Genomic DNA, 13,802 nt, shown 5'->3' on the forward strand with positions numbered 1-13,802 from the left:
GCCCATTTTTGCACTTTCTTCAACAACTATATCAATTAAGATTTTTAGTTCTGCCTCCATACTTGCAATTAACACAGTGTCATCTGCATGTCTGAAATTATTGATGTTTTCACCGCCAACTTTGATTCTCAAGATGTCTCTTTTTTTTTACCTTGTAAGGCTCTGAAAACTTGTGACAACCAACCGGCTGGTGTATTCAAAGGCATTTTCAATCTCTCACTGCTATGGGAAGAAGTTGCCATCTGCTTCAAAAGGGCAACAATTATACCAATGCCCAAGAGGAGCAGTGTGATCATCCTTAATAACTATGATTCAGTGCACTCACATCTGTGGAGATGAAATGCTTTGAGAGGTTGGTCATGGTTAGAATCAACTCTTGCCTCAGCAAGGACCTGGACCCATTGCAATTTGCCTATCACCACAATAGTCTATGACAGACACAATCTCAATGGCTATTCACGCAGCCTTAGATCATCTGGACAATGTGTCCAGGAGCTCTTCATTTACTATAGCTCAGTGTTTAACACCTTCAGTCCTACAATCTGATCAAAAATATACAGTAACTGGGCCTCTGTACCTCCAGCTGGATTTTCTTACTGGAAGACCACAATCTGTCTGGATTGGAAATAACATCTCGACTTCACTGACCATCAACACTAGTGCACCTCAGAGATGTGTGCTTAGCCCACTGCTCTATACTCTCTCTATGCCCATGACAGTGTCGCTACGCATAGCTCAAAAGCCATCTATAAATTCGCTGATAATACAACCATTGTTGGCAGTAACTCAGATGGTGATGAGAGGGCGTGCAGGAGTGAGATATATCAACTAGTTGAGTGGTGTTGCAGCAACAACCTTGCATTCAACAACAGTAAAACCCAAGAGCTGATTGTGGACTTCAGAAAACGTAAGATGGGGGAACACAAACCGATCCTCATAGAGGGATCAGAAGTGGAGAGAGTGAGCAGCTTCAAGTTTCTGGGTGTCAATATCTCTGAGAATCTAACCTGGTCCCAACATATTGATGCAGCCATAAAAAAGCAAGACAGCAGCTGTATTTCATTGAGAGTTTGAGGAGATTTGGGTTGTCACCTAAAACACTCAAAAACAGTGAAGAGCATTCTAACTGGCTGCATCACTGTATGGTATGGGGGTAGGGTGTTACTACACAGGATCAAAAGAAGCTACAGAAAGTTGTAAAATTTGTCAGCTCTATCTTGGGTATTAACCTCCATAGTATCCAAGAAATTTTCAGGGTGCGGTGCCTCAGAAAGGCGGCATCCATTATTAAGACCCCCACCACCCAGGACATGCACTCTTCTCATTGTTACTGTCAGGTAGGAGGTACAGAAGCCTGAAGGCACATACTCAGCGATTCAGGAACAGCTTCTTTCCCTCTGCCATCCAACTGCTAAATGGACATTGAATCCATGAACACTACCTCACTTTTATTCTTTCTGTTTTTGCTCTACTTATTTAAGTATTTAATATCATACATATACTTACTTTAATCCTATTTTTCTATATTTATCATGTATTGCATTGTACTGCTGCCTCAAAGTTAACAAATTTCACGACATATGCCGGTGATATTAAACCTGATTCTGATGCATTGAGCAGTTTTGACTACCCATTGTAGAGCCTTCCCATCCCCTGCAATACAGGTGTCGCCCAGTATTAAAACAGCAACCATAAATATCTGGTGCAGTCATGAATGATGCAATGCTCCTATCTTCCAATGATGAAGGTCCCTGCTAAACTTCAAACTCTCCCAGTTCTGTTGCTAACTTAGATACTTTATGCTTCATTACTTCTGAAATTAGGAGCTATGATTAGTAAGTTTGTAGATGGCACCAAAATTGATGGCATAGTGAACAATAAAGGTTGTCAAAGATTAGAACTGGATATGAATCAACTGGGAATGTTGGCAAGGAAAGCTGAGATGGTATTTAACTCAAACATCAGGCTCCTGAACCAAAAGGGATAACTTCACTCAATTTCACTTGCCCCATCATTGAAATGTTCCCACAATTTATGGACCCGCTTTCAAGGACCCTTCATCTCATGTTTTCAATATTTATTGTTTATTTATTTATTTATTATTTAATATCAATATTTCTTTTTTTTGTAATTGCACAGTCTTTGCACACTGGTTGAACACCCAGGTTAGTGCCATCCTTCATTGATTCTATTGTGGTTATTATTCTATTATTGAGTATGTCTGCAAGAAAATGAATCTCAGGGTTGTATATGATGACATATATGTACTTTGTTAATAAATTTACTTTGAATTTTAAAAGTGTGATGTGATGCATCTTGGGAAATTAAACCAGGACAGAGTAGTGCACAGTGAATGACAGGGCCCGAGGGAGTACTGTCGAACAGAGGAAGACAGGATAAAAGTACATAATGACCTGAAACATAGGTAGACTGATAGATAGGTGCCATCAAGAAGAATGTACAGAAACCTCAAGACCCACACCACCACTTTCGGGAACAATTATTACTCTTTGTCCATCAGGCTCTTGAACCAGAGGGGATAACTTCACTCAACTTCACTAGCCCCATCACTGAACTGTTCCCACAACCTACGGATTTATTTTCAAGGACCTTCGTTTCACGTTCTCATTATTTATTGTTTATTTATTATTGTTTTTTCTTTTTTGCATTTGCACATTTTGCTCTGTATGGCACATTGGTCGTTTGTCTGGGTGTGGTCTTTCATTTGATTCTATCGTGTTTCTTGTATTTACTGTAAATGCCAGCAAGAAAATGAATCTTAGGATTGTATATGGTAACATATAATAAATTTGCTTTGAACATTGAACTTTTGGATTGCAAGGAAGACATAGAATAGTCTTACCTTCATCAGAGTACAAAACTTGGAATGGCATTTTACAGTTGTACAGAACATCGGTTAGACTCCACTTAGAGAATTACATGCAGTTCCAGTCACCATTATACAGTAAGGATGTGGTTAAGAAACAGAGGGTGCAGAAAAGAACTCAGAAAACTGTTGCCTAGCTTTGAAGGACTTGAATATTAAGCAGCGTTCAGATAGATTAGATCTCTTTTACCGGAAGCAATGGGGACTGAGATGTGACATGACAGCAAGTCATAGCTACAGTAAATAGCCAAAATCTGTTTCCCATGGTAGAATGTCTAAAACTAAGGACCATAGATTTAAGGTGAACACAAAGTGCACTGCAGATGCTGGGGTCAAAGCAACATGTACAACAAGCTGGAGGAACTCAGCAGGTCGAGCAGCATCTGTGGAAACGAGCAGTCAGCGTTTCAGGCCGAGACCTTTGTCAGGACTGAAGAGGGAGGGGGCAGGGGCACTATAAAGAAGATGGGGAGAGGGTGGGAAGAAGGCTGGTGGGTGTCAGGTTAAAAACCAATCAGAGGAAAGATCAAGGGGTGGGGGAGGGGAAACAGGGAGGGAATAGGCAGGAGAGGTGAAGAAGGAATGTAAGGGGAAAGCACTATGGGTAGTAGAAGAAGGCAGAATTATGAGAGAGGTGATAGGCAGCTGGAGAAGGAGGCAGAGTGAAAGTGGGATGGGTGAAGGAAGAGGGAGGGAATTACCAGAAGTTAGAGAATTCAATGTTCATGCCAAGGGGCTGGAGACCACCCATACAGTATATGAGGTGTTGCTCCTCCATCCTGAGTTTGGCCTCATCATGGCAGTAGAGGAGGCCATGTATGGACATATCCGAATGGGAACATGAAGCAGTGTTGAAGTGAGTGGCAACCGGGAGATCCTGTCTGTTGTGGTGGATGGAGCAGAGGTGCTCGACAAAGCAGTCCCCCAATCTGTGTCGGGTCTTACCGATGTAGAGCAGGCCACACCAGGAGCACCGGATGCAATGGATTACCCCAACAGACTCACAAGTGAAGTGTTGCCTCACCTGGAAGGACAGTTTGGGGCCCTGGACGGTGGGAAGAGAGGAGGTGTAGGGACAGGTGTAGCACTTACACTAGCAGGGATAAGTGCAGGTGGGAGATCTGTGGGGAGGGACATGTGGACCAGGGAGTCGCGGAGGGAACGATCCCTGCAGAAAGCAGAGAGGGATAGAGAGGGAAAGATGTGTTTAGTGGTGGGGTCCTGTTGAAGGTGGCGTAAGTTGCGGAGGATAATATGCTGGATCTGGAGGCTGGTGGGGTGGTAGGTGAGGACAAGGGGAACTCGGTCCCTGTTGTGGTGACGGGAGGATGGAGTGAGGGCCGAAGTGCGGGAAATGGAGGAGATGTGGGTGAGGGCATCATTGATGATGGCAGAAGGGAAACCACAATCCTTAAAGAAAGACGACATTTGAGATGCCCTGGAACATCTTGGAAGCAGAAGCGGTGGAGGAACTGGGAATAGGGAATAGCATTTTTACATTTGACAAGGTGGGAAGAGGTACAGTCGAGGTAGTTATGGGAGTCAGTGGGTTTATAGAAGATGTCAGTGGACAGTCTGTCTCCAGAGATGGAGACCGAGAGATTGAGAAAGGGGAGAGAAGTGTCCGAGATGGAATTTGAGGGCTGGGTGGAAGTTAGAGGCAAAGTCGATGAAATTGACGAGCTCAGCATGGGTGCAGGAAGCAGCACCAATGTAGTCATCAATGTAGCAAAAGAAAAGTTCCACATAGGTTTAAAGTGTGAAGGAAGTATAAAGGGGGACCAAGGGGTAAATTCTTTCAAATAAAGCGTAGTTAGTATCTGGAAAGAGTAGCCAGACATGATGGCAGAGGCAGCAACAGTATCATTAAATAGGTGTCTGGATAAGTACTCGAATGAGCAAGACAAAGAGGGACATAGAATAAATGCAGGCAAGTGGGATTAGTGTATTCAAGCATGATGGTTGATTCAGATGCATTGAGCTAAAGTCTCAAACAAAATACTGGAGAAATTGAACAAGTCAGGAAGCATATTTATGGAGTGGAATAAATAGTCGAAGTTTCAGGCTGAGTCCAAAATGTTCTGATGCCCCATAGATTTTATCTGACTTGCTGAGTTCCTCTTGCAGTATGGGTGTGTTGCCCAAGATTTCCAGCATCTGCAGAATCTTCTGTTTATGGTGGGGCTAAAGGTTATCCTTTTATACTGTTCAACTCCATGTCTTAATGAACACTACAGCCGTCTCCAGTTCATATTCTAACTGGAAATGATCAATCATTTCTAAAAGGCAAAGCAAACTAACCACAATATCATCTTGCAATGTTCCTAATTCATAAACAAATCAGATTTTACACATTTGCCCATTGACATAAATTGTTTTACTTCTGCTATAAATGTCAGGCAATTCTTGCGTCCATCATCAAGCTCAGACCTCTTCCTCTCTCTCCAGCTGTTTCCCTTTCTGAGAGTGCCCATTCACAGCCCATTGACTAAACAATCCAACAGAGTGAAGGAATAAAAATCTCCAGGGTGCAGAAACTACTTCCCCTCTAAACGGTTCTTGGCAACACTGTTTATTTAACTGGTTCCAACTGTTGGAACGGTTAATTCGTTCCAACACTAACCTATGGCTTCAGAAAGGAACAGGGATGATTTAGATCTGACTTTAAGAGCCCATATGTCACAAGATCAAATGAAATGGAAGCCTTGGGCTATGATACCCATTGAACCCGCTCTGTTATTCAATGACATTATAGCTGGGCAGATTTGGCCTCAGTGCCTCTCTCCTCGTGAACCCCTACAGTTCAAAGACAAAGTAAAATTCAGTATCCAGTAAGTACATGTTACCACATACTCCTTGAGATTCATTTTTTGCTGGCATTCACATGAAAATAAATAAATACAGTAGGATTTATGGAAAACTACACATAAACGAAGACTTACAAATAACCAAATTGGAAAAGACAAATTGTGTAAACAAATAAAAAATAATACTGATACACAAGTTATAGAATCCTTGAAAGTGAGTCTGTAGGCTGTAGAGATAGTTAAGAGTTGAGGTGAATGAAGTTATTCACACTGGTTGTAAGGTAATAACTGTTCCTGAACGTGGCGATATGGGATTTATTGTGCCTTTACCTCCTGATTGAAGTATTGAGAAGAGAACATGACCTGAATGGTGGGGTACTCCTGTAAATGTGCTCAATGGTGAGGATGGACTAGACTGCATCCATGACCTTCTATAGAGTTTTCCATTCCTGGGCCATGATGTGCCAACTTTGAATATATTCAGTGAATTGGCTGCCTTAGATCTTTGAGAGGCTCAGTGGCAGAACTGCTCCAGTAATCCCAGTCAATCCTGACATCTGGTGCAAAAATGCTTAGAGTTTCTTCTCTAACCACATGTTTCTTCCAGGCATTCTGGCTTCCATGTTTCTTTGAGGCATCCTGGCATGCCAGAGATAAGTGCACTGGCATGTTCATTGAGCAATGTAAATTAATCCTGGGTCAGGAAGAATCTAAGCAATTTGAGTAGAGAGTCATGAGAGATTGGTCCAGACCTAATCTGAAGTTCATCGCAATAAATGATTCTCTCGCAAGAAGTCTCAATGACATATGTTCATATAAACTCATTTTGGGTGCCACAGGAGCGTAACAGTTAGCATGATGCTCAGGGCGTCAATGTTCAGAGTTTAATCCCGACATTATCTGTAAGGATTCTGTACGTCCTCCCTGTGGAATGCATAATTATTTTCTGGGTGCACCGGTTTCCTCTCACTGTCCAAAGGCATATCAGTTAGTAGGTCCACTGTATCACAATAGGGCTCAGGTTGAGTCGGTAGGTTGCTAGAGTACTGCGACTTGAAGAGTCAGAAAAGCCTATTCTGCATTGTATCTCTAAATAAATCAAAATAAGAATAAATGACACTACCCTACTCCAATAAAACAAATTCACGCTGGAACTCTTACTCTTTGATATGTTTAATGTTTTTACATTGGCAGAACATGGGGCAGCATGGTAGCATAGTGTTTAGTGCAATCACTTTACAGGATCAGCAATCACCGACTGGGGTTCAATTCCTGCCATTGTAAGGAGTTTGGATGTCCTGAATGTGTCCCCATGGGTTTTCTCCAGGTGCACCGGTTTCATCCCACATTCCAAAGATGCACATACAAGTAAGTTGTGGGCATGCTATGTTGATGTAGCAACACCTGCAGGTTGCCTGCATGCCAAACCTAGGACTCTGTTGGTCATTGACGCAAATTGGCACAGTTCACTGTGCATGTGACACAAGGGGACAGCAAAATGAAACACAATGAAAGAACTTAGATGGCTCACAGTGCAAATGCAATTGCAGCATTGTCAATGAAACAAACTGATCAAATGGGTGTGGTTCAGAAGACCACAGAATGCATTTTGGGGATGGATATCAAAATCCAGTGACTCCATGAAGACAACAATGAAAGCATTGAGCACATCTACACTGAGCATTGTTGAAGTAAAGCAGCATCCATTATCCAAGACCCTGGCCATCCAGACCATGCACTCTTTTCACTGCTACAATCAGGAAGGAGGTTCAGGAGCCTCAGGACCCGCACCACCAGGTTCAAGAACAGTTAATACCCCTCAACCATCAGGCTCCTGAACCAGACAGGATAACTTCACTCAGCTTCACTCACCCAAGCACTAAACTGTTCCCCCAATTTATGGACTTACTTTCAAGGACTTTACAACTCATGTTCTTGATATTTTCTGCTTATTTATTTACTATTATTATTTGTTTGTATTTGCACAGTTAGTTATCTTTTGCACCTCATTTGTTTGTCTGTCTTTGTTGTGCACAGTTTTTCATTGATTCTCATGTGTTTCTTTAAATTTACTGTGAGTGTTTGCAAGAAAATGAATCTCAGGATTGTTTAGAGTGGCGTACATGTACTTTGATAATAAATTGACTTTGAACTTTGTACTGATACGTAATGAAATGATTGACTCAGAAAGTCATTCTAAACTACAATGTGCTCCCAATTTTTCTCCTCATAGATCTGAGAAGACGACTAGCAACATACAAGAATTTCCTTTACTTGAAACTACTAAATCCAAAAAGGACATGATTGTATTCCAAGCAAAACAAACATAAATCTCCCACACTGAGGGCACATGCTGAAAGTCATTTCACATTCTTTAGTTGAAGCTTGGCCCCTATCCACAATTCCATCACAATATCAAAACTTTCCACGTCTAAACAATGATAATAAGGGCACAGTTACGGTACAGTGAATTTAGATCCCATGATATCAACTTTTGGAGTAGATTAAATGGTTGCCTAGCCTAGCACTGCAAAAATAACCGCAGAAGTGTAAAGATGTTATTAGAGATATGCATTTCAGCAACATCTATCTAAGCCACAAAACATCCTGAAAGATTTTTTTTTAGAGGTACAGCACAGAGTTGGCTAGAGCTCCACAACCGAACAACTCTCGATATAACCCGAACCTCATCACAGGACAGTTTACAATGACCAAGTTACAACCGAACAACTCCCGATATAACCCGAACCTCATCGCAGGACAGTTTACAATGACCAAGTTACAACCGAACAACTCCCGATATAACCCGAACCTCATCACAGCACAGTTTACAATGACCAAGTTACAACCGAACAACTCCTGATATAACCCGAACCTCATCACAGGACAGTTTACAATGACCAAGTTACAACCGAACAACTCCTGATATAACCCAAACCTCATCACAGGACAGTTTACAATGACCAAGTTACAACCGAACAACTCCCGATATAACCCCAACCTCATCACAGGACAGCTTACAATGACCAAGTTACAACCGAACAACTCCTGATATAACCCGAACCTCATCACAGGACAGTTTACAATGACCAAGTTACAACCGAACAACTCCCGATATAACCCCAACCTCATCACAGGACAGCTTACAATGACCAAGTTACAACCGAACAACTCCCGATATAACCCGAACCTCATCACAGCACAGTTTACAATGACCAAGTTACAACCGAACAACTCCTGATATAACCCGAACCTCATCACAGGACAGTTTACAATGACCAAGTTACAACCGAACAACTCCTGATATAACCCAAACCTCATCACAGGACAGTTTACAATGACCAAGTTACAACCGAACAACTCCCGATATAACCCCAACCTCATCACAGGACAGCTTACAATGACCAAGTTACAACCGAGTGACTCCCGATATAACCCCAACCTCATCACAGGACAGTTTACAATGATATTGTACAATGACAATGACACATTCATTAGACAGTGGGAGGAAACCAGAGCACCCAGAGGAAACACACAAATTCTACAGGGATGGATGTACAGATTCCTTACAGAGGTCACCAGGAACAAACTTTGAACTCTGACACTCTGAGCTGTAGTAGCAGTACACTAACTGCTTCACTACTGTGGCACCCATGCATCACCATGTGGCTAGTAATTCGCCTGCAGCAGCTGCCGTGCTATGACAATAGCCAAGTAACTACATTATTAGGTGAGAGACAGGACACTGTGGAGAACTCTGCTGCACCTTCTTGTTATAACACCACCAGTCCATGAGACATGGAAGCAGAATTAGGCCATTCAGTGCATCGAGTCTGCTCCACCATTCCATCTTGGCTTTCATCCATCAAATCAGTGAGGCTGCACGGCAGTGTAGTGGTTAGCACAATCACTGAGCGGAGTTCAATTCTCACCACTGTCTATAAGGAGGTTGTACATTCTCCTCATGACCCCAGTGTGGCCAAGCACTCATTCTTCTCCTCCATTTCTGCCAGTTATGAGTCCTCTCCTCCTTACACCATCCCAGTTACATCTCTTTCTGTGCTTATTTTTTCCATTCCCTCTCTTTAACCCATCACAGAATGTCCTTTTTCTATCTCCTGCTGTCCTTTAGTTTGTCCTAGTTCTGATAACAGGTTGTCAACCTGAATCATAGACACTGCCTTTCTACGTCTCTTTCTGGCTGTGCATAATCAGCATTTCATACTTGATTTATTTTAATTATTTTTTTTACCTGGAGATACAGTGCAGAATAGGCTCTTCCGGTTTCTTTGTGTTATGCTACCCAACAACCCCGACAATGCCTATTTAACCCTAACCTGTACACAGGATGACGTACAACGACCAATTAACCTCCCCGGTAGACATACTCAATACACCTTTAGGAATATGAGAGGAAACTGGATTCCTAAAGAAACCTTGGTTGTCTTGGTTAGTCAGGGTGTCAAAGTTTACAGCAAGAAGGCAGGAGAATGGGGTTGAGAGGGGTAACAAATCAGCCATGATGGAATAGCAGAGCAGACTCGATGGGCTGAGTGGCTTAATTCTGCTCCTATGTCTTATGACCTTAAAACCCACCTACTCCACAGGGATGATGTACAGAGACCCCTTACAGAGAATGCTGGAACTGAACACCGAAGCCCCGAGATAGAATAGTGTCATGCTAACCACTCCACTATCACGGCACCCTAACATCTGCTAAGTTTGCTTTTGTGATTCGATCTCAAGACTGAGACCCCAGTGAGTGTGTCAGAGCAGAGCTAGGGTCTACATGATCAAAATATCTCAGAGAGAGGAAACAGTTAGTGCTGGTCGGACTAACACGACTCCCATTAAATGAATTCCAGAATCAGATTCCAGGAAGCCAGGAACAAGGGAGAAATGACTGGCCAGACGCAGAGAAATTAAATAAAGACACAAGAGACTGCAGATGCTCAAATCTGGAGCAAAACACAATCAAAATCAAGTTTATTAGTACTGGCATAATGTATGTCGGGCAATTTGTTGTTTGAAAGCAGTAGCACAATGTAATAGATAAAACATACTCTAAGTTAAAATACAAATAAAAAGATAAAAAAGTAGTGCAAAAATAGAGCAAAATAGAGGTATTTAGCGTGGATTAGTTCATTGTCCATTCAGAAATCTGATAGCAGAGGGGAAGAACCTGTTCCTGAAACATTGAGTGAGTCTGTGTTTGTGTGTGTGTGTGTGTGAGTGAATGAGAGAGAATCTGTGTGAGTGCATGTGTGAATGGATTTGTGTGTGTGTGTGTGTGTATGTGTGTGCGTATGTTTGTGTGAGCCTGTGTGCGTATGTGTCTGTGTGAGTGCCTGCATATGTGTATGTGAGCCTGTGTGTGTGTGTGTGCGCGTGCATGTGTTGTGTGCGTGTGCATATGTGTCTGTGTGAGTGCCTGCATATGTGTATGTGAGCCTGTGCGTGCATGTGTGTGTGTGCATGCACACGCATGTGTCTTAAGTCTCCTGTACTTCCTCTCTGATGGTATTGTCCTGGGTTATGTGAGTCTTTAATGGTGGATGGAAGGTGTCCCTGACGATGTGCCTCATGATGCTGGAGGAACTCAGCAGGTCAAATAGCTTCTGTGGAAGGAAACGTTGACCCAAATATCAACTGTTCATCTCCCTCTGCAGATGCCACTTGAGCAGCTGAGTCCTCCAAAATCTTCTCTATTGCCTGCAAAATTGCCTGTTAAATGTTTGATTCAAACTGAAGCCGTGGCCTGTCTGACTCGAAACAAAAGCCCTGCTTTGGGGTTGGCATGGTGACATAACTGGAACAGCTGCCTTCACTGGTCCAACAATCCACACTCAGCCTTCAGCAGAGATTGCACATTTCCCCTCAAACTGTGCAGGCTCTCTCCAGGGCCTTCAGCTTCCTGTGTCCCAAAGAGGAACACGTTGGCATATTGATTAACTTCTATCAATTTCCCCTAGTGAGCACATAAATGGCAGTTTCTAGATTCAAAGAAAATTGAGTGCCACAGTTAGCGCACTGCTATTAAAGCTTGAGACAGCAGAGTTTGGAGTTTAGTTCTAGCACCATCAGTAAGAAGTCTCTGAACATCCTCCCTGTTGGTTTTCCCTGGGTGCTCCGGTTTCCTCCCACAGTCCAAAGACTAGGGTAGGTAAATGGTCACTGTACGTTGTCCCACAATTGAGTTAGGGTTAAATTGGGATTGCTGGGAAGCACAGCTCAAAGGGCCAACTCCATGCTCTATTGCTAAATAAATAAATAATATTTGATGAGAATAAAACAAGATTAGTGTAGGATTTGGATGGTCAGTGGGCCTGTTTCTGTGCTGTGGGAGTCTATGACAAACATATCCTCTGACCCAGCTGGCAACCTCAACCTGAAGTATATCACCAATAGTACAACACACACACAAAACGTTGGAGGAACAGTATCAATCGAAAAGAATAAACAGTTGACATTTTGGGTCCAGACCCTTCATCAGGACCCAATAGACAGCTGTGCATTTGTTAAATGCCTTTTACCTGTAAAATCCTTCCATCTGACGTCCCAAGGTGAGCAACTGTGAAATTTCCGATCACGGTTACGAAGATGGATGTCAGCTTGGTATCATCTAGATCACCATCAAATCGGTCCATGCGGATAAAAGCATTCCAGACTCTAGTTGGCTTGTTTGCACAGTTATTTGCATCCTGGAAGAGAAAGAATGGGGCAAAAATCGATCAGTACTGTTTCAATTGCTGTGCTACAGGGAAGGGGTAAGCATACCTAAATGGGTTGAAGGGCAGCAAGAAAAATACATAACCAATTACTCTAAGTTATAATAGTAACCTACAGTCGGCTCCTGGACCATTGTGGATGGTTCACTCACTGCAGCACTGAACTGATTCCACAACCTATAACACTCACGTTCAAAGACTCCACAACTCATGTTCTCAGTGTTAGTTATTTATTGTTATTATTTCTTTTTTTTTGTATTTGCACAATTTGACTTCTTTGAACATTACAGTATCTATAATGACCTCCAGAAAGAGTGATTGAGATTTGCACATAAGCCGCATCTAAAGGGAATCTGAATAAGGGCGGATAAGCAAAGGGCTATGTGCCAAGTGTGGGCAGATGGGACTAGATTGCTAGGCATCATAGTTGGCACAGATGAGTTGGGTGAAAGGGTCTGCATCCATGCTCCATGACTTCTCTATGTACAATATAGTGATACTGCCCATTGACATGCTTGTTGGCCATCCTTCATCTACACCCAAATAGCAGGTGGAAATCCTTTTAAACTGTTGGGTCAATATTTACTTCTGATTATACAAAGAGGTTGCAAATTGTTTCAAGCTACAGAGCTCAGAGTGTAAAGGAAAACCTCACAAGTATGCAATTGTCATAATAAGAAACCAAAATTGATATTTGCACCTCCAAAATACTTGTTATTAATGTTCCTTTTCACGCCTTGTGGTGTATTGGGAGGCATTTTTTGCTGTTTCGTTAGGATTAGTCTGTTTTTTACAAGGCTGAGTTGCTAGCTCGATGCTCAACTGAGCACAGAAGGAAAGAGTATCCTGAGTACCCTGAGAAAACCCATGCATTCATGGGGAAGATATACAAATTCCTTAGAGACGGCGCTGGAATGGAACTCTGAAATCCAATGCCCTTAGCCTTAATAACATTACGCTAACCACTACGCTACTGTGATGTCCTATAGGCATGACATCAGATGAAAGGATCTGTGTGTTATTTGTATAATGAGTACATTTTAACAAAAATAAGTTTCACTAAGATGCATCTGGACATTTTGGGAGTCATGATGCTAATTTTGCCAATTACTTTATAATCCATCCTGAGATGACAGAATAGTTGTTCAGCATTCATTACCCTCAGTCACACAATCCATGAGAATCAGTCGCAAATACATGAGTGAAAGTCAAACAAGACAGATGGTCTACTAAGTGATTGAATGCATTTACTGAACTAACCAGAGGACTAGAATGAATGTACAACTGCAAATGTTGCTTAGAGCAAACATGCAAAAGATGAAACCTGGGAGGAAATGATGCACTAAGACATCTGCCTACAATGCACCAAACTCTGCTGGG

The 13,802-nt window shown here is 42.3% G+C and overlaps 1 protein-coding gene across 5 annotated transcripts in view; it reads right to left on the minus strand.

Moving 5' to 3' along the window:
- Positions 1-13,802, minus strand: part of mst1rb (macrophage stimulating 1 receptor b) — a 318,451-nt gene that overhangs the window by 200,708 nt on the left and 103,941 nt on the right. For all 5 annotated transcript variants that reach the window (XR_009506864.1, XM_059944606.1, XM_059944605.1 and 2 more), the window contains exon 4: positions 12,228-12,395. Coding sequence is in view for 4 of the 5 variants with exons in the window: in XM_059944606.1 (XP_059800589.1) it covers positions 12,228-12,395 (168 nt within the window). In the remaining variant the exon portion in view is untranslated. The remainder of the gene's footprint in view (positions 1-12,227; positions 12,396-13,802) is intronic.

Source organism: Hypanus sabinus, chromosome 19 (genome assembly GCF_030144855.1).
Source record: "Hypanus sabinus isolate sHypSab1 chromosome 19, sHypSab1.hap1, whole genome shotgun sequence".
NCBI lineage: Eukaryota > Metazoa > Chordata > Chondrichthyes > Myliobatiformes > Dasyatidae > Hypanus > Hypanus sabinus.